This window comes from Monodon monoceros, unplaced genomic scaffold (assembly GCF_005190385.1).
Source record: "Monodon monoceros isolate NGI ecotype Baffin Bay Population unplaced genomic scaffold, NGI_Narwhal_1 Super_Scaffold_20, whole genome shotgun sequence".
Taxonomy (NCBI): domain Eukaryota; kingdom Metazoa; phylum Chordata; class Mammalia; order Artiodactyla; family Monodontidae; genus Monodon; species Monodon monoceros.
In genome coordinates, this window is record NW_021703777.1 from 119,055,523 (window position 1) to 119,079,833 (window position 24,311).

Consider the following 24,311-nt stretch of genomic DNA (forward strand, 5'->3'; position numbering starts at 1 on the left):
ACTTCATATCATCTGACCCTACATCAGGAACTCTTTTCTCTATACCATGCCATTTTCATATTTGTAATATTGGACATGGGGACATTATGGGCAAATATGGCATATTAGCTAAATTAATAGACTATGATATAGAAGAATGATATAATCAAAACAGATTTTTCAATACGTGTATCCTATCAAATATGATAGACCACATGAAATGTTTTTATAAATGAAATTAAAATGCTCCAAGAGAATTGCAAATCAAAGAAACCCGAGGTATAAATTCTTTCTTTAAAAAAAAAAACCTCTTGGAAGTTTTTTTGTTTTCTTTTTTCAATATTAAGCATTCTTATAGAAGGCATGCCTAGAGTCATTTCATCAAATAAATATTCTACTTTTATTTTCCCAAAGGATAAACCATCGCCTTTGGCATAGGTTATTTCAATAGGAAATAAAGATTAAAGCAGACAAGCCCCAGGAGATGTTTTAAGTTGTTTTTGTTTTAATGAAAACATGATTTTGTTTTCTTCCTGTTGTATCTATGAGGGCAGTTAAAGGTTTAAATTAACCTAGGTTCTTATGCACTTGTCTCTGAAGATGAAGTTAGCAGTACAGAGTTGTGGAAATGAGAGATTAATAACTTTTGTTGACCAGAATCAAAGCGAATACCAGGTGATCATTATAAGGACCATTCCACTTCTAGGTTCAGAAATCAAACCAGCAGAAGAGATGGCTAATCCTGTTTTCTTGCGGAAATGAAGAGCAATCAAGGCTTAGAAGGGAACATTTAATAATATGGAAGAGGAAAAAAAACAGGATTTATTCTTCAACTAGGTAGATGAGAAATGAAGACTGTTTTGTACTAGGGCAAAGATGTTTCCTTAGACGACCTTGCCATGTGGATCTAATTAGCAACATCTTTGATATGTAGTAGTGATGCAGTTTGTCTGAACTCTTGCTGCTTTGATTCTCTGTAAAGGAATATAACACTTAAGGAATGAAGGGCACTAATTCAGAGCCCTTCCATGTGCATTTCTTTCTTTTTTTACAACTTGTAGAAAAACAGAATTACTTGTGACAAAGAACACAAATGGTTAGTTGTAGAATTATAGAGCTGACAGAAACTCTACAAATCATTCAGTATAACTTATTCCATGTATTGTTTGATTTGCCCACTTCCAGGATTTGAAACCAACACAGAACATTAATATTTCAAATAGGGCAGAAGGATGAGAATTACACTTACGAAAATGAAAAGAATGTTTATGGAAAATTTACGGAATAGGTTGGTCTATTTCTGTCAACTACAAAGATTGTTTACAAAAGGAAACTGAAAATAAAATGGCTTATCCTTGCCAGCTTTTCTTGGGAAGTATAGTAATATAGTGACTATTGCCCTAAAAGGAAAGTAATGACTTAGTTTCCATTCTTGGTTCTTCATTACTTAATTAGATACTTATAGGGTAACTCATCAATTTCTGTTATTGTTTCTCAACAAGATAAAAGATTATATTTATTATCGTGACTTCACAGAAACATTGGGAGGATTAATAAGGTATTATTTTTCAGGAGCTTGGAACATATTGTGGTTCTGCTAGTTTGGCAAATAAAGTAGGTAAATGAGTAAGTTAAGCCTCAGTACTACATTTTTTCTTCTTTTTTAAATCACTAGCAGTTGCCAGGAGTTACCAGACCTTTTTTTTTCATTTTACTTTATTATTTTCTCAAAAGTCAAATCAGTAGAAGAAATGGCTAATCTTGTTTTCACATGAAAATGAAGAATGTCAGGGTTCACTTTCCATTCCACCTTATTTTTTTAGATCTTAATATAGTAAACTGAAAATTATTGTAAGATTTTCTCATGGATATTTACATTGTTTTTCCTTTTTGGGAAAATTTCATACTCTAGCTATCCATTTCTAGCCAAGGTACACTGTAATTAAACTTTCTAAATAAAGAACAATGTCTATTTTAAGCTAAAATTTTAGAATTTCTACCAAGTCTTAGAGTTGTAGGCAATCAGAAGAAGGGGCAGGTTTTATTAAATGTCTTCTAGATCCAGGGCGGCAAGGCTATACCTATATTTATTTGTAATGTACTATTTAGAGAAAAACATTGATGCATTTTAGTGCCAGATGATGTAAAGGGTCATTGGTCAACTTCGTGCAGCATACTGTTTGATTTCTAAGTAGAACATGGCCCATGATGATGGTGTTATAGATAAAATTTCATGGATTTTATTATTGTAATTTAAAAATACTTAATCTCATGCAAATTGTAGTTTAATAATGCACCCGTTGTTGAAATAGTTTGAAGTTTATTTGCAATAGAAATCTTTCAAATATATTGTTGTAGGATTTATGGAAGTAAAATGTTCAGTGTTCCCTCTCCTGGTTTTATCATATTGGTGAACTGACCTCTCATCCTCAAATTGTGGTGATAACGGAGAAGACAATTTTGAAGACCCACGTAAGATACTCTGATGGAATGTTCTATTTCTGAGTTGACTATTCCACACCCATTCAAATTGGGCAAGAAACTTATCCACTGGTTAAAGTTCATTACATCCCCAAATATAATGAGATATATGAAAAAATAGAAAATATGTACAATAATGTTGATTTTATCCTTTGAAACAGACTGTTTTATTACAACTTACATTGACTGAATAGGTAGCTTCTTGCTTTAATTCTTGTTCTATGTTATTTTCTAGTGATGGCTTCTTCTTCTTGCTGATGGTCTTAGCAGTGCCCTAGGGTCCTGAGAGGTTATTCCAAAGGACAACTTTAATTTTTTAAAGTGCTCAAACATTTGAAAGTCTAGAATAGAAAAAAACAGTTTCAAAAGAATCACTTGCTATTAAAGAAGGAGATTAAAAAATTACTTGGAACCAAAAATGTCCGTACTCAAATTTATATGATTTTTTTTCCCTGGAGTTTTGCTTTGTTTGTCAAAGACTTTAAGCTACTTCTGATATGTAGTACCTGGAGAAAATATTTCCTTTCCACTTACTATATGTTTTTGGGTTTTAGGTATCTTTTAAAAGTCTCTGTGGAAACTCAAATTTCACATATTGTTACCCTCACTGCAGCATGAAGTACACGATTTTGATAATAAATGTCTAAAATCCAATAGTTTGTAAGGAAACAAAAAGCAAGTTTCCTACTGATTAAAATGCTTTTTTTTTTCAGTGACACATCATTTATGCTTAAGAATTATACAACTTCTCGGAAAATTATCTCTATTTTAATTGATTGCCATTTAGCTGATTTTAAAAAATATTTTTTTTCAAAATTATAAATATATTACAAAATTGAAGGAGTTTGGGATTTTTAAAATTTGATTTTGGGGAAGTTATATCACAAATCAAGATAGAGCAATTATTATAAAATCTACAGTAGGAGATTGCGCCTTAATGACATATTGTTACATACATTTGCAGTAAGGAGTGCCACCTTTTGAACTTTGAGGTTCCACATAGTCTGAACTTTGCTTTAAATAGGAACTAATGTTATATTATCATCTTTTTTCTATCAATATACATTCTCTCACTAACTGATCAGAAGTGATGGCTTGATATACAACTTTTTAATCTTCTTTTATTCTTCAAAAAAAATTGTTTTCTAATTCAACTTTAAGGATAGAGTCCACCAATCCTTTTACTGAGATTGATGACTAAAGACTGCTGACTAGATTTAAAGGTATTCTTTCATGACAAACAGCATTTGCAGGATTTTTAGAGGCAATCCACATTTTTAGAGGACGTTTTTCACAGGAGGGTACAGGGCAACATTTCCAAGCGAGAACTCATGAACGAAAGAGGAAACGACTGTTGGGGAAATCCTGCTCCAGGTTTTCAGGCAGCCCGTATGATTGACATATGATATCACTGGAGGCGTGTCCTGGAGTGGAGGTGGAGGTGCCCGCGACGAGCTGAAATTCTGCGGAGCCGGAGTGGGACTGCTCTGTAAGGCACTCAGTGGTTTGCAGAGTGATAGCTGCAGACAGAACTCCCTGCCCTGGATAAGGAGCAGCTACAGTCGCTGTAAATGTGCCTGAAAAGCAATTTCCAATCTTTGCGTTAGGTAAGAACTGTTTCCTTCCTTTCTTTCCGCAGACATTTTAGGAAAGGTCAGGTGAGAAATGTTGGCTTTTGCAAGGAACTGGTTATTTCTTTGAACTCGCTTTAGATCTAAGATTACTGGTTGCATTTCAAATTACCAGTAGCATTCCCACTACTAAAACTAATGCTCTTAAAATAAATGCTACCACCAAAAGAAAAAGCAGGGCCCCTTTCCCTCCCCCCCTCCCCCCGTAAGCGAACTACTTAACAAGGTTAAAGTCTGAAACGGTCGGATGTGTGAAAAACTGGGTGGTTTATGCCGAAGAGGGGCTGGCACTCGGGTGTGTGGACCAAATGCGTGTTTGTTTAGGCATTGTTGGCGACCGAATCCCGAGAAGCAATTGTCTAAAACCTGAATTTCCCGTCTCTGTGTATTGATTTCCAATGCGCAGAGGCGTCGCTTGAACGTTGTTTGAACTCCTAGGCATTCCAAGGGGCAAAAGCACTTCGGCAAAAACGTGCAAGACTGCATGTTACTTTGGTTCGCTGCTGACACGCCGACTGTGCGCCCGCCTGTCAATCACTGGGAGAGCAACAGCCAGCACATGGCAGCGGGTGCGGGCGGCTGGCGAGCTGGCGAGCGGCCCGCTCCGCTCCACTCTCCTCCCGGGCGGCGGAGCGCGCTGCGCGGCCAAGTGCCTGGAAAGAAAGGGAAATTAACGTGTTTTTCTCTCTAATCGTCTGTAGCAGGCATTTCGGCCGTGGAAGAGGAGGGTCGGAGGGCTGGGAGTGAGCGCTGCCCGGGAGACGCTGACTGCCAGCACCGGAGTTCCCGGGGACGCCGTGCCCCCACTTGCCCGGCGTGCGGGATCGGGAAAGTGCCTGGACCTGCGCGGGGGGACCTGCGCCCCGCCTTCTCCCCGGAGAACCCCCAAACCTCGCTGCCTTCACCACCACCCCTCAAAAAGCCGGTAAAAAATAAAATAAAAAATTCCCCCCCCACCCCCCCGCCATCCCGCGGAGAGCGGCGGCTCGGCCTCGCAGGCGTGTGCTCCAGCTTGCCTGCGCGGCTCCGTGACCCGCCCGCGGACGCCGGTTCGAGCCCCGTCCCGGGCGCCGCGGAGCCTCGAACGTCCGTGACGTGGATTTTCACGCGTCAGGAGGCCGCCACTCCCGCCTTTCCCGCGAGGAGCGACTGCAACCCGAGAAGAACTGTGGTCCGAGCACGCACCCTTATCCCCGCCGCTCCCTCGCTTGCTTTCCGGAGAGACCCGGAAAGCCCTTCCGAAGGGAATTGTTTTCTGGCTCTCGGAGGGGGGCTGCAGGAGAAGAGCCCCGGAGGTGGATGTTACTGAGCTGCGCGGCGCACGCGAGCTGTGAGGAGTCTACGCCCGGCCGCGCGGAGGCTCCGGAGGATTGTCCCCCGCAGCCGGAAGGGGGCCGTGGGGAGCGCTCCTGCCCGGCGGGGACGGTGGAGGCCGCGGGCCGACCGGCCGCAGCTCGGGCCATGCCTCCCCGTTCTCCTCGCCGCGGTTGATGCGGGGCGTGCACTCAGCCGCCCGCACCGGGACCCGGGCCGGGTTGCACGGCTTGGCCCCCCGCCCCCGCTTCGGCCTAGGTGAGTGTGGGGCGGCCTCTCTCCCGCCGCGGGGGCGGGAGACGCGCGGGCGGGGCGGGGCGGGCGGCAGGTGCGGGCCCGGAGGAGCTGCGCGGGGGCCGGAGCCGCGCGAGGGGAGGAAGGGCAGAGGAGGTAGAGGGGGGCGACCCCCTCCCGCGGCGCGGCCCTCCCACCGGGGCGCTCGGAGCTCCGGAACCGGGCGGGCGACCTCCCGCCTCCGCACGGGATGGCGAGCGGGGCCCCGCGTCCTCAGTCGCCTGCAGCGGTGGCGCCATGACCCGGGGTGTCCTCTTGGAGGAACTGCCCCCCCGGGGGAAAGACGCTTTCAGGGAGGCTTTTGAGGGGGTCATCGGGGCGGGGGGGGCCGCGGAGCTGTTCGGCGGGTTTTCTGTGTCGGAGGCTCCCTGGGACTGGGGCCGGGAACGGCATGTTTGCGCCCGCGTGTGCCTGAGCAAAGCCCCAAATCGCTGGGGACGCCCTGGCCCGGGTCTGCGTGCGCCCGAGCGAGCTGCCACTGTATTCTTGTAGTGAGAGCGGTGGAGCGGCGAGGGGAGGGGAGAGGGCACTGCCACTTTAAAAGTGGGGAAGTCCGCCCTCCTGAGGTAATGGTAACCTCAGCCTCCTCCCCTCCTCCTGCCCGAGAGAGGGAGCGAGAGCGGGCGAGAGAGCGAGCGAGCAAACTTGTTTTCATTCATAACTTTTTCCTTTTCCTTCCTCGCCGTCAACTCTTTATTCCCCGCTTGTCTCCGCGCGGATTGCAGAGGGCGCAGCTCCACCGCGGTAGCCGGCGATGTGGCGACGCCGCTCTGCAGCCCCTGCCCCTGGCTCGCTGCGCCCCGGCTCTTTAGGAATCCGGCTTCTCCTTTAAAGTGTAGACAGCTATTTATTTATAACTCTCCCTGACGTGGGCTTGCTTTTTGGCGCCCGCGTTCGCTCTGAAGGCTCTCACCGATTTGTGAGCCTCCTTGGTGGCATACGCCAAGAGGTTTTGGAAATCCACAGTGATCCTTAGGATGTGATGGGATTGTCCGAAAAGGTATTCGACTTCGATTCGGGGGTTTCTTGGGGAAGACAGTCCGCCGAGAGCGTGTGAGCGTGTTTGGGGCTAGATCGAGGACTGTCACTGCTGGAAGAGGGGCTTTGCTTCAGATCAGAGGCGGCCGAGTCTCTTCGCTCTTTCCTTTTATCCGGTGGTCTGCGCCACCGGCCAGCGTGAACTTTGCCACAACTAGCGTTTAAAACTCAGATTCAAGTGCCTGGTGTTTTATCTGCCCTCTTCAAATCCACCGTTTTTCCTTTCGTGTGGAATCCGCCTTACTACCTTTAGGTACTCTTTGCTTTAAAAGCATTGGGTTAAAAAGTGCTTTGCGAGGAGGAATGATATTGTGCAGAGTAACGATGGAATCTTTTGAACAGCCCTTAAGGATTCCAGGACTAAACCCAGCAGGTTGCGAATGTGTTTCTCTTTCTGTACAGAGAAGGCAGAAGAAAGTAGAAACTCGAGGATCTGAGTTGGGAGAATGAGGGAGGGGAACGCCAAGAAGTTAACATGTAAGACTTAGTCCGGGGACATTGAGTGAAGTTAAGAGGTGAAATGGACTTCTTTCCGCTTTATTCCTTAAGCTAATGTGTTTTGGCTCAAGGTAGTAGTGGGGAATCGGCATTTTTTTCTTTTCATTCTTGAATTGGATCAAATCTGTAGGCTTTGGGAGGAATTTGTGTGAAAAATGTTTTAGTCTATCATTGACTGAAAACAAACGTTTTTATGTTTGATTGTTTTATGAAGAAGACATAAATTAGAAACTGTTAACTGTTGGTGTGGAAACAAATGCTTATTTTTATCAGGATATTACTGTACTTTATTACAAGAAGCACATGGATTCAGAGTTGGCAGTGCCTTTGAAAATCAATATCTGTCATGTAAATACAGATTTTTAAATTAGAGGAAATACAGATAATTAAAATGGCCAGGATTTCCCCATACTACTAAAGGCCTAACACTTACTTGTGTGTGAAAGTTCTCTCATTAGGTGAGTGAGCCCTTATTTAAACTTAAAAAAAAAATTCTTTCATGATTTCAAATGTGAATACTCTTAACGTTCACTGAACTGTACATTAAGTTTCGTGAGTGTGCTTTAGAGGCTATAAAACACCAAGAACTGTTGTATTTGTCTACATTTGCATCTTGTACATTAATAATGAGCTAGCTTTAAAATTCTGGTTTCTCCTGAAAAATGACCTCTTATTTTGAGATTCCATTTTAGTTTGGAATCTCTTTGATTTTTTTTTTAAATGCATGAAGTATACCTTGACTAATTTCCTCACCATTAATCTAATGCTTGTAACAGCAAACAAATAACAGCAGGCAACAGTGCCAAAGCCATTCTTAATTTTTTTTTAACGAGTGGCTATTTTCCTTTATGGAAAACACCCATGAACTGATACTGAGCTCTCTTTAGATGAGAGCTGTTTATTAGTGCTTATACTCAATATTCCCCATGAGGGCATACTCCATTTTAATTGTTTGTTAGATTCACAAACAGGAAGACATTACTTCTTGATTCTGCTTTTTAAAACTTGAAAAAACGTCTAATTCTTATGGCATGGGGTCTCTTGCTTACATTCTTCTTCTCTGATGTGGTCCTCAGCCTCTCTTAGAATTGGACTCTGGCCAGGACTCCAACATCATTGTAATCCACTGATGAGGGAGATCATTACCAGGTGGTTTAGGCAATTTGCGACTTGACGGGATTTCTCGCATCCCCCCTCCCCCAAATGCTTCTCCTCATTTATTTTTTCTCTGTTTTTTTCATCTTTGATTTCCTTTTAGGATTTCAGATGCATGCCAGGTTTCCACTGATTGCCGGAATTCAAGATCACTACACATGGATCCCCAAAATCAACATGGCAGTGGCAGTTCATTAGTTGTGATCCAGCAGCCTGCTTTGGATAACCGTCAGAGGTTAGACTATGAGAGAGAGATTCAGCCTGCCGCTATTTTGTCCTTAGACCAGATCAAGGCCATCAGAGGCAGCAATGAATACACAGAAGGGCCATCAGTGGTGAAAAGACCTGCTCTTCGAACAGCACCAAGACAAGAAAAGCATGAAAGGACTCATGAAATCATACCGATTAATGTGAATAATAACTATGAGCATAGACCTACCAGCCACCTGGGACATGCGGGACTCTCAAATAATACCAGAGGCCCCGTATTGAGCAGATCAACCAGCACTGGAAGTGCAGCCAGTTCTGGGAGCAACAGCAGTGCCTCTTCTGAGCAGGGGCTGTTAGGAAGGTCACCGCCAACCAGACCAGTCTCTGGTCACAGATCTGAAAGGGCAATCCGGACCCAGCCCAAGCAATTGATTGTGGATGACTTAAAGGGTTCCCTGAAAGAGGACCTGACACAGCACAAGTTCATTTGTGAACAGTGTGGGAAGTGCAAGTGCGGAGAATGCACAGCTCCCAGGACCCTGCCATCCTGTTTGGCCTGTAACCGGCAGTGCCTTTGCTCTGCGGAGAGCATGGTGGAATATGGAACCTGCATGTGCTTGGTCAAGGGCATCTTCTACCACTGCTCCAATGACGATGAAGGGGATTCTTACTCGGATAATCCTTGCTCCTGTTCACAGTCACACTGCTGCTCTAGGTACCTGTGTATGGGAGCCATGTCTCTGTTTTTACCTTGCTTACTCTGTTACCCTCCTGCTAAGGGATGCCTGAAGCTGTGCAGGGGGTGTTATGACTGGATCCATCGCCCAGGGTGCAGATGTAAGAACTCCAACACGGTCTATTGTAAGCTGGAGGGCTGCCCCTCCCGGGGTCAGGGTAAACCATCATGATTTTTGGAGGTGGGTTGGGCCTCCTGAACTTCTAGCTTTCAAGCTGTGGCTGTTATGAAGAGATCCTGTTAGATACTGGTTTTATTTTCTTTGCAGTTTTTCCCTGTTTCCCACATTCTCTCCCCCTCTTCCCAAGATTTGACTCATGGATTTTACTCTAATGGTTGATCTTCAGTAACAGTGAACTGTGAAACTGCACCTGGCTCCCCCTTATGACAAGAGCCTCTGCCATCCACTCGAGAGGATATTGAGAGCCAGTGGGCTTTTATGTAGCCTTTTTGTTCTGCAAGAAACTTTCCAAAGTTGTACACATGAACATACCCACACACACACCCAGACTACAGTGATTTAGAGCTGTTTTTGATTGGGTACTCTGGGAGCAGGGAAATTGGTTTTTTAAAGAGGCAACCATTTAATTGCTTAAATAAGCTATGTATTAAATCTGTCTCCAATTAGGGCTCTCTTCATAGCATTGGACCCTTAAGTAGCAAGGGGGATATGTTTCTGTTATAACATTAAAATTCTCCTTTAACCACTGCCTTCTCCTTCTTGCCCCTCAACGTTCTCTCCCCTCAGTTCTGGCATTATCTTATCCTAGAGATGCCAGTTTTGTTTTCTGGGTTTTTTTCCCGTGTAATTTTAGATTCGCTTACAATATAAATCTTCACATTGGAGATATATTAGTTGTATCTTGTTCATCCTCATTCAAAGCTTTCATATTTGTGAAGGACTCGGCTCCCTTCTGTACCCCCACGCTTTTCACCAAATTACTCTTGTCACTGAGGGCACTTGGATGACTGAAGTTGATATTTATAGCTGATCGATCTATACGTGTCACAGAACTATGCTGCCTAAAGTGATCTTGGCTCCTTAATGGTTTTTGGACCCTTTGGTTAGTTAACAGCTGAGTAGTTCTAATCTTTTCTGCTTTCATTGCCTTAACCACAAATTGTGGTGCTTTTTGTATATTTTATGTATAAATCACAAAGTTGAATTCTGACTATTTTTAAGACAAAAGTCTGTTAAACTTTTTTATTGTAAAGAATATTTATTATGCGAATCTATTATTTTATGATATTTATTGCAAAAACTGTTGAAATGTACTCATGTCTGAATATAACAAAATATCAATACATAACGGAAAATAAGGTGACACCAAGAAAGTACATATGTTAACTATAATGCAGAAAATATATTAATTAATGAACCTGTCTCTTGATTTCTTCATTTATTAGCCTGTACTGTTGTGGTGATTTTTGTCATTTGCTTCGACTCTTTCGTCATGCATACCCATTTTCTTTCTTTCCCTTAACATACCAAATCTAGATGCAAGTGAGCTCAAATTTTGAACTAGATGTTTCCTGGAAAATGCATTAATCAAGATTTTGTAATCCAAATTGTGTTTCAACAAATGCCTGAGTAAATCACTTTACAGAGTGAAAAAACTTTTTTTTTGTAATTAGTGTTAACAATTCCTGCCACTTTTGTCTATTTTGTAAGCAAGGGGTTTTGTGTATGTCATAGTTTCTTGCAATGGGACGTATTTGTAAGTTTTAAAAAATGTTTATCTTAACTCTCTTGGATTAGTCAAAAATTCGTTTTCATCCACAAAACTTAAAGGACTTAGTTCTGCAGGCATGCTTGGAGTCTCTGGCACTGTCACTTTAATAAAACATTCTAAAAGTTAAGAGTGCACCAAGGGAATAGTTAACATTATCAAAGAGATGTTTTAAAAACATTCCAGTCCCTACCTTTTCATTTTGTTTCATAAGTCTCTAATGTGACCTGATCAAATAACATTTTGACATGTTTTATGGAATAAGGAATCTGAGGGCCCTGAAACTTTATATAAAGAAAGTAAATATTTTTAGTTTTTAGTCTGCTGAAGTTACGACATGGTTAGAATCTTTGGGTCTGATAAAATTTTGTGCATGTGACCCCTCAGACTCAGTTTCACGAACTCCTCCCTATGCCTAAGTGATGTGTCAAAGCTGAATAATCTGCATTTGAGAATAAGATGTTGACATAATATGAGCCCAGGATTTAGGCTGTCAAAACTCTTACCCAGCTTCTTTGTTTTGGTTGTCTCTTTACATGATTTGGCTACTAGTTTTGGAGTACTTACTCTTTGTAAATAGGCTTTGATTTTGGTTTAATCTGACAAGACATAAGTGGTAGAAACTTGTTTTAATGCTTTTCCATCAAGCCACTAACCTATTAGTTGGCATTATGACGTTTGATATAATCAAGTATTTTCCCTGCGCTCTGGAAGCAGAAACTTTTTTTAATGAGTATTTGTGTTTTGGAGGCCATTTCATAATCTACAGTATTTCAAAATGTGAATTTATTTCCTCTTGTACTCAAGTTATGTGATGATATCACCGATTCCTTAATATTGAATATTTCATTGAAGTTTCGCTCCTTAATGAAGTGTATAAACAGACTCCCTCAAAGTACTGTGTAACTTTTTTCTGTTATTTAGACCCTTCGTATAATTAGGAATTGGTATAAGAGCTGTCTGTAGCTATACTAACCAGACTAAGAAGCTGTAGCTTTTATTGAAAGAAATTTATAACTTTTATGAGAAATGAGGTATGCTGTGGAGTTTTAACTTCAGGCTATACGGGGAATACATTAAAATGACAATATTAAGACGGTAGTCTCAGGCCTGTATTTGGAAGTAGCAATAGGTTAGAGGTTCAGACTTCTAACATGCTTGTCAGGTGCAAAGCGTAAATACTTTGATTCAAAACTGCCTCCTTTGTGATGGTTTAAACCTAGAAGGAAAAAATATTAGGGTGTGTCTTCATGAATGCTTATGAGTCCTATGCTTTTTAATACTGATGATCATTGTAAAGTGCTATGGCTTTGAAAGCATCCGCAAAGCTGAAATTTCTTATAAACTCCACTGCCATTTATTTGATACTGCCCGGTGAAAAATACCAAATAGATCGGTTAACCTTTCCTTTTTTATTCCACAATTTTGTCCCTCTTCCTCAGCTACTACAGCTTGACAGAATGAATATTTTTGTTAAATAGTTCCTTTCCAGCATATTTTCTGAGTGCCATTCTTTTCATTCCAAGAAGTTTTATTTAGATAATTTAATTGTGAATAAAACCAATGCAGGATTGCTGTAATTGAGCAGTTTCCCGTCAACAGTTTATAAAATGTCACTCAGCAGAAAAATGGAATGTGAAAAAACAGATATGCTTCTTTTTGTGAAGGCCTAAGGTGAATCCTTAAATGATAGTCTGTTATAATTATTATATAGTTTTCAAAATCCAAACCATAGAATGAACATTCCAGTTATGACTAAGAAAAATAAAAATTAAAAACAGTGGTTTTTAAAGTGAAAGGGGGCTTCCCTGGTGGCGCAGTGGTTGAGAGTCCGCCTGCTGATGCAGGGGACACGGTGTTCGTGCCCCGGTCTGGGAAGATCCCACATGCCGCGGAGCAGCTGGGCCCGTGAGCCATGGCGGCTCAGCCTGCGCGTCCGGAGCCTGTGCTCCGCAACGGGAGAGGCCACAACAGTGAGAGGCCCGCGTACAGCAAAAAAATAAAAATAAAAATAAAAATAAAGTGAAAGGAAGGGAGTTAAAAACTAATGTTTTTACCCTAAAGTTAATATTGGAATCAAACTCAGAGGGTTCATTTCCAGAAGATTGATTTAATTTTTTAAATTGTCTCCTTTTCCTAAATCCTTTTTTTGTTGAGTAATGTATTTCATGGCAGTTCTTATGTATAGCTCTTTAGCAGAAAAGTACAATCCCATTTTTAAACATGTATATAATATTGCAAGAGAAAGTTTGGCATCATTTTTTACACATCTTGAAAACAAAACTTTAAATCCCCCTTTTGGCCAATTGACAATTGGGGGACTTTTTTTCCCATTATTTCACTTATTAGATAAGACAGCCATGTACTTAATTGACAAAGTTATTGATTCTTCTGATATTCTCTTGGACTATTACCAAGCCATTTTGCTACATTTATTGAACCCCTACTATGTGCATTATTCCATATGCAGAAGAATTCTAGAGCTAGAAATAGCTATCAGAATATACTTGCTCTATGTTTCTCAACCATATATGAAAGTAAATATGTCACTAGTTAAAAAGTTAAAAATCAGAAGTCTGTGTCATAGCTCAGACCTACTCTACCAGAAGAATCTCCAGGAGAGGAGCTTGATATTCTTAATTTCAAAAAGCTTCTTGGGTGATTCTATCAGGCAATTTTGGAATCGCTTTTTTAGTTCGACGTCTTCATTTTGAGAATGTAGAAACAAAGGCCTGGCTTGAGAAATGTTCATGATAGCTAGCATAGAACCAGGACTCCTCAGTTACAGGATTTTCTTCATTTCTTGGCAGCAAACCTGGTACCTTTATGTTACACATTAGCCTTTATCATTTCGTTCTTTTTACCAGAACGTGTTTCCTTCATAATTAATCAATTTGACCATAATTTAGGAAATGGAATGTTTTTCTGCATATATTATTTGCACTTAGCTATCAGGAATAAGTAGCAAATGACTTAATTGCCATGATTATTTTTCATATGTTATTATTAAAGTTAACAGCTTCTTCTGAAAACAGCATGTGTGCTTCCCCTGGCCAGGTGCATATGGTAATAATGGAACAAATGGATTCGATCAGTTTGTAAAAGATAATAGTAACTTGGCATCTAGATTCAAGAACTTGTGTGATGGCACTTCTTACTGTTATTCTGGTCGTTTCAGGATTACAGTGATTAAAAAGCAGATTTAAATGTTCTATTTTGTACTATTAAAAAGATTGGTGTTAAAGTCAGATAGTCGAGTCATACTAGGTATGGCAATAACTCTTAAGAGCAAAAGCCATCAGAGAACCTAGAATTGTTTTGAATTAGGTAATTTGGGAAAATATACTAAAAACTTCTGTCATTCACTAGTAAGTAGTCCGAGAGCTTGTTTGGATAAAATAATCATAGAATCATACTTTTAGTGGTAGAAAGAAACTTAGAGGTCATCTATTGCATCTTCTTTAGAGATGAGAAAGCCAGGTTCAGAGATGTTGCTTACCTAAAGTCATGATCTAATTGCCAAAATAAAACTTTATTAAAAACTGCTTGCTGCATAGGTACGTTTGGTAAAAGATCGGAAGAAAGAAGAGGTTGGCTGTGGGGGGCAAGACCAACCTCTAAACCAAAGTTTCAGGTTAATTTGTAAGTTATAAAATTTAACAAGTTTGTGAAAGCACAATGGACTAACGGTAGTCCAAGGCAGAGAAATAAGTGCCGTAAGAAAAGAATCAGACAAAAGGAGCTGAATAAATTTGATGTAAGAAAGCAAGGTGAGTATTTGAGAAAACTGAGTTCCAGTTTGGCTAGCAGCGGTTCTCAACTTCAGCTGTACATTAAAACCACCTGGAAGTAAAACAACAACAAACAACACCTGTGCCCTGGGTGGGGCTTTGTCTTTTGTCTGTCTTCCAAGCACCCCAGATGATTCTAAGACACAGCCGCAGTGAAGAGCCTCTGAATTAGATTATAGGTAAGTGTAGAAGAATTATGGGAGATTAAAATGGCAGCTATTAAGGTAAGAGGCCAATTTAGAAAAAGAAAGAAGTATTAAGGGTCAGAACTAGGTTGGAGGTTAGTAGGAATGGAAAGAAGGAGGCAACATGAGAAGTAAACCTAAAGGGCTTTGCAGTTATTTGTATGTGGGGTTGAGAAGGAGGAAAGAATTGAAAATGATGCTGAGGTTTTGGACCAAGGTGAATAGGCAAACAACGGTAGCTCTGTTAAAAGAAGTGGGTGGAATTAGTTTAGGAGGTGTGTGGGGTGGGAAAGTTATGAGTTCTATTGGGATAAACTCTTACAGTGCAGGTGAGTTGCCAGAAGGTCACTGAGAAAAAAGTCTAGAATTTAAGAGGGGTGGGTGATGGCCCATCACCCACATGGGGGCGAGAGGGAATCTGTAGCATAGATTTTTTTCTAAGGGAAAGAATGGAACTAAAAGCAGGCTAGGAACAAAACCTTGAGGAACATGCCTATATTTAGGAGGCATAGCTGGGATTTAGAGCCAACAGAGGGATGTTCAAAGAAGCATTAGGCACTGAAGGATTGGTATGTTTTAGAATCCAAAGGAGACTTTCAAGATGGAAATTAGTAACTAAATGTCAAAAGCTGTGCAGACTCCCAACTAAATTTGGTGGGTGGTATTTAGGTGAAATTGTGGTAATAAAAACCAGATTGCACGGGATTTAGTGGGTGGTGAGTACAATGCAAGTAACAGCTTTAGACTATTCTAGAAATTTTGAGATGATAGGAAAGTAACTAGAGAGGTAACAGCTGAAGAGGATTTTTAGAATAACAGAAACCTGCGCCTTTTTGTAGGGCAAGAACAAGGGCAATTGAGAAAGACGGAGCAGAGGAAAGAGCTGAAGGAACGCAATTCCAGAATAGAGAGGAGGGGATAGAAGACAGCACAACGAGGGCTCTTTAACCTTGGCAACTAATGGTTCTTCTCCCAGAGGAAAGAACAAAAGGTGAGAAGGAAGAAAAAGACACAGTGGCACTTTAAGAGGCAGAAGAGGGACATTACAGAAATGTACCCTGATTTTGGTAAATAGAGGGTGGACTTCTCTTGAAAGTTAAGGTGCATTAAGGGACTGACCTGGTTCTTGAGAGCAGAGGCTGGAATAGCTCGAGGTGCGGATGCTAACGCGTGGTCAACAGCAACTTATGAAGTGAAGAGCAGTGCTTAGAGCTCAGCTCACATGGAACCGGAAATTTTGGGGGAGCCACTAAGTGTTTTTCCAGATTTTATCAAGACAGTCCTTGTAGCTGCTTAGAGGGGCAGTTAAGGCAGACAATAAGGGACCATTAAGAAATGGTGGGGCTTCCCTGGTGGCACAGTGGTTGAGAGTCCGCCTGCCGATGCAGGGGACACGGGTTCGTGCCCCGGTCCGGGAGGATCCCACATGCCGCAGAGTGGCTGGGCCGGTGAGCCATGGCCGCTGAGCCTGCGCGTCCGGAGCCTGTGCTCCGCAGCGGGAGAGGCCACAACAGTGAGAGGCCCATGTACCGCAAAAAAAAAAGAAAAAGAAAAAGAAAAGAAATGGTGAATTTGAAAGAGGTCAGGAATTTTCGGGCAGCAGTCTGAGTGATGAAATGACTGGGCAGAAGAGTTCCAATGAGGATGAAATACAGGCTTACAAAGAGTATAGAAAGAGCAAAGGTAGACAGCTGAGGACAGAGGAGAATTTTCAAGTCAAGATCTTAGAAGGTGGGCCATTTTCAAATGCTGAGGATATCTGGGGTTTCTCTGTGCTCATGGGTTGCTGAGGCAGAGAGGAGATTTTTGGAGCAAAAGATGAAGAGGACGAGAAAACAGGCCAATGTGTTAAGAGTTATTAGTTTAAGTATTAAAATGTTGGAGCTGGAGAGGAAAATTTAGAGGCTGGTGTTTATGTTTGGAAAGGATGTTTTTGGGCACTTTAACTTGTTTTTAAGCTAATAGATTATAAATTAATTAAGATCTGATAAAAATGTAAGATTTCTTAAAAAGGAATGAACTAGTGGAGTAGAATTTATTTCAAATGGGACATGCTCCATTTATAGCACAAATGATCTGTTAACAAAATCTGTTACTGAATAAAGAAAATATCTTCATGAAAATTGATTGACCAGTCAATTCCGTCAAAATAATACACAGAGCCAGGAGACCTTCTGCCTTCCCCATTCCCTTCTTTAAGCTTTTGCACACTTCAGAGGCACTTCAGAAAGCAAAGAGATTGGGTCCAGGATCTTAGTCCTGTCTGTTTCACAAAGTTTGCATGTTGCAGATTTGCAGTAGAAGCTGCGAGTGAATTGACTCCTTAACAGGAATACATTTTATTCTCCTGGGCCACCCAGAATCTGCCTTCTACTCCAAATGTAGAGAGGCCTATCTTTATAAAGAAAACTGAGGGTGTTAGAGGTATTTACAGACCATGTGGAGTTCTCATTGGTTACTTTGTGGTTTATAAACCTGCTTTTGGAATTACCTGTAATTTCCTCTTCGAATCTGTCTTTGGCCATTTTTGGCTATTGCCCTTTAGTGGTACCAGAAACAGAATCCAATTAGGGAAGATAAAATAAACACAAAGATGAAACTAAAATTTATCAGTTTAACTTCTCGCTATCTAATACCTAGAACAGTGCTTGTTACAACAGAGTAGGAGCTCAATAAATATTTGTTGTCGATTGCCTTGCTAGATTTATTCATAAAAGCTTCAGAGAAGGAAAGATGCTTAGATTAATGACCAAATTGAATTTTTGTTTTTGCAAGGTTTTTGATACTGTTTCTAATGTTAACAATATTGGCAATTTTGAGAGAAAATTAAAATTGCTTGGCTCTGTCAACCATTTATTTAACAATTTATTTATTGTTTATTTAACAATCGTATTTTAGGTGCTGAGAATCCCAGTCTTTGACTAGTACTGCATACATTTTTAACCACGTGATTGGTGTTACCATATCAGCTGATAACTGGGTCTATGGAGACACTCTGCGAAGAGGCACCACATCTGTCTCTGCAAGTCAGGGGAGGCTTCATAGAGAAGTCATGAAAGATGAGTAGTAATTCATCAGGTAGACAAGGGAGAGAAAAGCCTACCAGATCAGTACAAAGGCATGTTAGCGGGAATGATCATGGCATGATGGGGAAATTGCAAGTAATTTAGAAGGTTTGGAAAGTAAGGTGTCTGTGGGAAGGAGAGGGGCCAGCCATGGAAAGTGTGAATGTCAAGTTGAAAAGTTTGAGCTCCATCCTGTGAGTGAGAAGGAGTCATGGAGAGGCCAGATTATAAACTAGAGTGACGTGACCAGATTAGAGTTTCAGAAAGATTCTTCAGGCAGCGCTGTGGAGGACAGACTGCAGTGGAAGCCGGAGACCAGCTAGATCATTAATATAACTGTCAAGATGATTCATGTGACAAGGACAGTGGAGACAGGCAGGAAGGGTGGGTTTGAGATGATGGGTTGAGGAAGATGAGTGAGGATGGGTCTAGGTGACTCATCACTGAACCAACTCATAACTGGTCCATAACTGGTAACATAAGGCAGAGAGAACATTTGTATAAATAAAATGCATAAGCAGACCAAAATTTTGTACATTGAACATTCTACTAATTGTGCAGATTTGGGAATCTTTTTTCCCCCTAGGACACATCTGTCTCCGAACAGTTAATGAGTGATGAAGTGGACCAAAGGCAGGAAGCAAGGAGGCAGAGAATCAAAGTCTTTGAAAATCAAGCAAACTAAATTATTAATTCTTTCTTCCACCCTGGCTCCCCAAAGTTCACTGTATATCACTGAGAAAAGTGAATTATGTATCTATCTGAACACTGTTGTCAGAAATACCAAATTCTAGGACAGAAAATTCAGCAAGCCAACTATTTTCTCCCGATTATCTAAAAACATTAACTCCCCTACTCCCCCGCTCTGCACCCTGGACACACCCCGGCCCAGGCATTACATTTTAAATCATTGGAGTATCTTAAAAATAATGTTGGCAACTTCAGTGTCCAGGTTTTCCTTATTCCTTTTATTTTTCCCTGTTGGTCAAAGTGAGAAACAGTAGTGAGGATGGGCAAAGGAAGAAGGGTGGTTGGGGAATATGTATATTAGGTGACTGGGAATTAGGAAGCCACTCAAAGTCAAATCTGGGGGGACCTTAAAGACTACTTAGTTCCTTTCCTTCATTTTAAAGTAAATACTGTTGAACCACAGAAAGATGAAATGACTTACTTAAGGATAAACAGCTAACAGGAAAGAGAACCAGCTGAATGAGAAAAAGATGTGAAAACTACTTTTAAAAGTCCTATACTATTTCTATTATGTAGACCTTATCTATACTTGAAGCCTGGGAGTTTAATTTACAATTCCTAAATAGAATATACCATAACAATAGGCCCAGTTAGTGAAACCCAGAATCTTGCAGAAGCTGTAGAAAAGAAAGTACAAAATCATTTGGGGATTGGAATCAGTCATTTTTTTTCTTGTAGTTTGAAAGGCTTGTAAATGAGAGTATTGGAGTTAAACATTTTCTACATTTTATAAGTGGTATGTGGCACATGTAGAGACTTGGAAATGCTTTTTTGAGAAGTGATCATTATACAGCGGAATAACTTGAATTTGTGGGAAGCTGGCATTGCTTGATTTCAAAAGTTTAGTTAAAAAAAAAAAGTCAAGTGTGAAAGTCCACATAATAATGGGATTTTTTTTTTCTCCTTGGCACTGGAATGGGTACCATATAGTCCCTTAATTTCTTAAGTAAAAACTTCAATTAAGGGGATTCTCTTAATCCTTATGGAAAATATGCTTCATATGGTGTGTAAAATCAGGCAAATTTTGGAAAGAAGAAAAGCAGGCAGTACTCTTGAGAAACAAAAATGGTCTGCTTGAACTTGTCTTTCTTGAAAAAAACAAAACCCAACATTCTTTCATAAAGCATTTTTTTCAAAAGTATTTGCCCTTGAGCATTTTTTCCTACTTACCCATGCTTATCTTTCAAAACAAACATTTATTCCTTTCTACTATATAGTGTGAGGAAGTTCCTTTGAGGTTATGCCCTACAAACTATCCAAGCAGTAACTGTCACCTCCTTCCTATGGCACAAAAGATGACTAACTCAACCGCAGGCCGCGCTGAGCATGGTGCGGTGATTTCACGGCGGGGGCCGTTCCAATGTTACCTATGGGACCGTTTCTCAAGGGGAAAAAACACAGAATTGTATTTTTGTGTGCAAATAAAATTTGGGGTCCTTTTGACCCAATGGAAAATGTGTGTCTGCTTGTGGCTGCCAAGTTGGAATATGATGATTTACACTTGGAAACATTTGTGTCATTTGTCATATGATGTTACTGGCCTACAGCATGGCTGCATAACAAATAACCATATTAAAAATTAATCTTTTCCACTACATCAGACTGTACGTCTTTTGGAAGCCCCAAGTTTTCTCTTTCCTTTTTGCCCTATCCTCTTTTCCTGCCATCACCCTTTACATTAACTATAGGATTAAGTTAAAAACTCGTGCACTAGGTATTCATGGCTGTGCTTTCAGACTCCCAACCTCCACTTTCGCCCTTCTTTCCTGCTTCTCTGCAACATATATCTTCTATCCAGTGGAACTGGTTCACTCTCTGTCCCCGAAACACACCTTCAAATCCTGACCTCAGGGACTGCCTTTACCTTCTTAATCCTATTCTTTTATAGCTAGGTTTAAATCCTACTTCTCTGACTAAATCATGCCCAAGTAATCTCTCCCAGAAATTCTTTAGTAACATCATTTTGTAAACCGCTCATTACTTTTAACGTTTACTTTTTAATATTGGAGAGGAGGCAAAACTTTACCGCTACCTTCTTAAAATCCCTGGCTGGGCCTGAGAATTAAATTGGCATAAAATGGATTAACAGGAGAAAAGTGTACAGATTTTTTTTTTTTTGGTTTTTGTTGCTGTGTGCCGGCTTTCTCTAGTTGCGGCGAGCAGAGGCGGCTCTTCGTTACGGTGAGTGGACTCGTTGCGGTGCGCAGGCTTCTCATTGTCGTGGCTTCTCTTGTTGTGGAGCACGGGCTCTAGGCGCGCGGGCTTCAGTAGTTGTGACACGTGGGCTCAGTAGTTGTGGCTCGTGGGCACTAGAGCGCAGGCTCAGTAGTTGTGGCGCGTGGGCTTAGTTGCTCTGTGGCATGTGGGATCTTCCCGGACCAGGGCTCGAACCCGTGTCCCCTGCATTGGCAGGTGGATTCTTAACCACTGCGCCACCGGGAAAGTCCCGCATGCAGATTTTTACATGTACCTAGGAACCCCATAGGAAGATGAAGACCCAAAGATGTGGCCAAGCCTAAGTGTTTATATACTAGGTTGAACAAAGAGAGACAGGTACAGAAAAGTAGTTAAAATATATGAAGAGACTAAAGGAAGTTGAGATATTTTAACAAGGTCTGTTTGTACAGAGTTATCTCGGCCTCCACTTCCCACCTCTGGTGGTAAGAATGTTCCTTTCCTCCTGGTACAGAGAAGGCATCCTTCATATGTGAATTTTTATCTCCTGCTTTCAGAAAGAAAAGGGGAGGTCGGAGCACCCTTCTTGTACCTGCTGTTTTTCAGTGCTTTTATTTTATTTTATTTTTAAATTTATTTATGTTATTTGGCTGTGTCGTAGTTGCGGCACGCAGGATCTTTGTTGAGGCATGCGGGATCTTTCGTTGCGGTGCACAGGCTTCTCTCTAGTTGTGGCATGCAGGCTTCAGAGCGCATGGGCTCACTAGTTGTAGCATGCGGGCCCTCTAGTTGTGGCATGCGGGCTCTAGAGCGCACAGGTTTAGTTGCCCCACGGCATGGGGGATCTTAGTTCCCCGACCAGGTATCGAACCCGCGTCCCCTGCGTTGGAAGGAAGATTCTTAACCACTGGACCACCAGGGAAGTCCCCTTTTCAGTGCTTTTAGTTCGATATAATCCGTATGCTAAAGTGGCATATTTTGGGGTGGGAATTTCTGCCACTGTTCAAAGTTTATGTCTTATCTCTCCTTTGATATTGTAATTCTTTGAGACTGAGATTATGTTGTAGACTGATCTGTTCCCCGAAGGTGCTTTTTCCGTAGTAGGCACTGAATAAATATTTACTGATATTTTCCTGCATTTTACAATCGAGTCACAAAAGCCCATGTTTGGATCTTGTTTTTCTGAGCAGAGGAACATTTACTACCTTAATAAAATGTGTATTCTGATATGATCTGTAATCTGCTTTAAGCCATTTTAGGCTTGCATATACTAGCAAATAGAGTTCTTAAAAATTACGTAATTATTTACTGTGGAGAATTTTGGTAATATCATCGATGATGTTAAAGTTTCTAGAAAATAATTGTTTCAAGAATTGGGGCAGTAACGTTTTGGCACTGGAAGAGATAGACAGTAGAGGTCACTGAATCATCCTACCTTTCTCCTACTGTAGCAATGCATTCTCTCTATAACGTCCCAAATAGGCCTTGACATGGAAGTCCCTGGAATTATTTGCTCCTTCATTTTACTAATCTAGTCTTAGTTATTCATAATACAAACCACTTGGTCTTTTCCGTTAAGAGTCAAAAGTATCCTTAAGAGTAACTAATACTGAGTTGACTTGGGAGTCCTGGAGGACGCCAGAACCCTTCTCAGCTTCCTAGGTGCTAATGCTCTGTCTCCTGGATACTAAGCTATTGCTTACTCCTCTAGGCTGAACTTGGCCTAGGCACGAAACTCTCCAAAATGTCCCTATTTTCAAATGTACAGTGGCTATACTATATATGCTTTGGAATGCTCTTTGGATAGATCTATGATAATACCACGTAATTTATCACTCAGAGTGAAGTATCGTTGTCAGTAAATACAGTAATATCTCAAATTGTACATTGCACATAGCATTTTTGTAAGTACCTAGGTGTATAAACTTTTGGTATTTCAACAGACTTGTGAGTTAAGGAGGGACCAAATTATTAGCCTAGCTTTATAGATAAGGCAGTTTGACCCAGGGAAGAAATACGATTTTCCCATTTCTAGATAAAATTAGGATTGGAACCTAACTTCCCTGACTCTGTTAATTCATTCTGCTGTCTTTCCAATATCCACTATGTAAGAACAAGTGGGTATGCCACACCAGCTCATGAGGCATCAGTGTTCTGCCTATGACTTTAGCTGTGGTGAAGCATCCAGTTGAAAAAACAATCCCTACTTTTATGCTTGAATTTTACATGAAGTTTCATTCTAAATTGTGCTATGTTTTATGAAATATAATCTGGCCAATTTCTTAATTGCATTCCATTCCTATGGTTTAGAAAAAAAAATGTTGTTGCATTTACAAGGAATGTGTATCGCCCAAACACATAAAAGCGTATTTAAATTGCTTTGGATTTTGATTATTTTAGTATACTAGTTTACCATAACTCAGCAATCTGTAGTGAACCACTGGCCTCTGTTTGCATTGTCCCCTCCAACTCTATCCCTGCTCAAATTATTAAGTGGAAAGAATTCTAATTATATAATCTCATTTTGGGGAAAATTGGGAAGAGTAGGTAGAAATCTAAATGATGCATGTTACTCTTGAAGAGAGCTAGGAAACTAGAGCCAGGTCTCATGGCACTCTAATTAAAACTTTTATTTCTGCAGATTTATTCTGTGGTCCTTACTGAACAGATCTGCCTTGGGTTTCTGCTGGTGAGTTTTTCAGCAGGAATGCGGGCTTTGTTTCTTTGAATAGTTGAGTGCAGATTAGTGGTATGCCAATTTCCTGTGGCCTTTCAGAGCTGCAATTTGAGCTCTGTTTGCTCCTGGCCCTTGCACAGCGGAAAACAATGGGTGACTTCTTTTAGGTTTCACTTCAGGGCTCTTAGAAACAGGGGAAGTGGCTAAAGCCCTACTTTACAGGTAATTAACAATAGATAATGTTTGCTCTGCATTTTTTAGAGCCGATAAAAGGTAGAAGTACATATTCAGCTCCTGATTTAGACACCGTGCAGTGGTTTTATGGATACAATAGCTGTCTTAGCATCAGCAAGGTGGCATTGAAATCTGGGTCACATATATGACTGAGCACAAAACTTTTAAAAAGTAGAAGAAAAATGAATAGTATTAAAACACTGATGGGTGAGCAAGAAAGCACTCCTTAGAGACGCAAAAGAAACTGTCACTTCAAGCCATGCATTTTGGTTAAGGGTGCATTTATTATATCTATATCTGTTTTATGAGGTGAACAGTTTTCATCAATTGTTGATACTTAGTCAAGATAATTTTTTATGTTCTATGAA

The 24,311-nt window shown here is 41.0% G+C and overlaps 1 protein-coding gene across 2 annotated transcripts; it reads left to right on the forward strand.

Moving 5' to 3' along the window:
- Positions 1-5,542: 5,542 nt before the first annotated feature.
- Positions 5,543-10,721, forward strand: SPRY1 (sprouty RTK signaling antagonist 1). Of its 2 annotated transcripts, none has more exons than XM_029235805.1 (2): positions 5,543-5,663; positions 8,494-10,721. In XM_029235805.1, exon 2 carries the CDS (start codon positions 8,549-8,551, stop codon positions 9,506-9,508), a length of 960 nt encoding a protein of 319 aa, XP_029091638.1. In that variant the 5' UTR covers positions 5,543-5,663; positions 8,494-8,548; the 3' UTR covers positions 9,509-10,721. The 2 variants fall into 2 exon arrangements, with proteins under 2 accessions (XP_029091638.1, XP_029091639.1); XM_029235806.1 differs by lacking the exon at positions 5,543-5,663 and adding an exon at positions 6,052-6,699.
- The last annotated feature ends 13,590 nt before the right edge of the window (positions 10,722-24,311 follow it).

Bases quoted from the DNA above. Each gene is read 5' to 3' on its own strand.
- SPRY1 (XM_029235805.1), top strand. From the start codon at position 8,549: ATGGATCCCCAAAATCAACATGGCAGTGGCAGTTCATTAGTTGTGATC.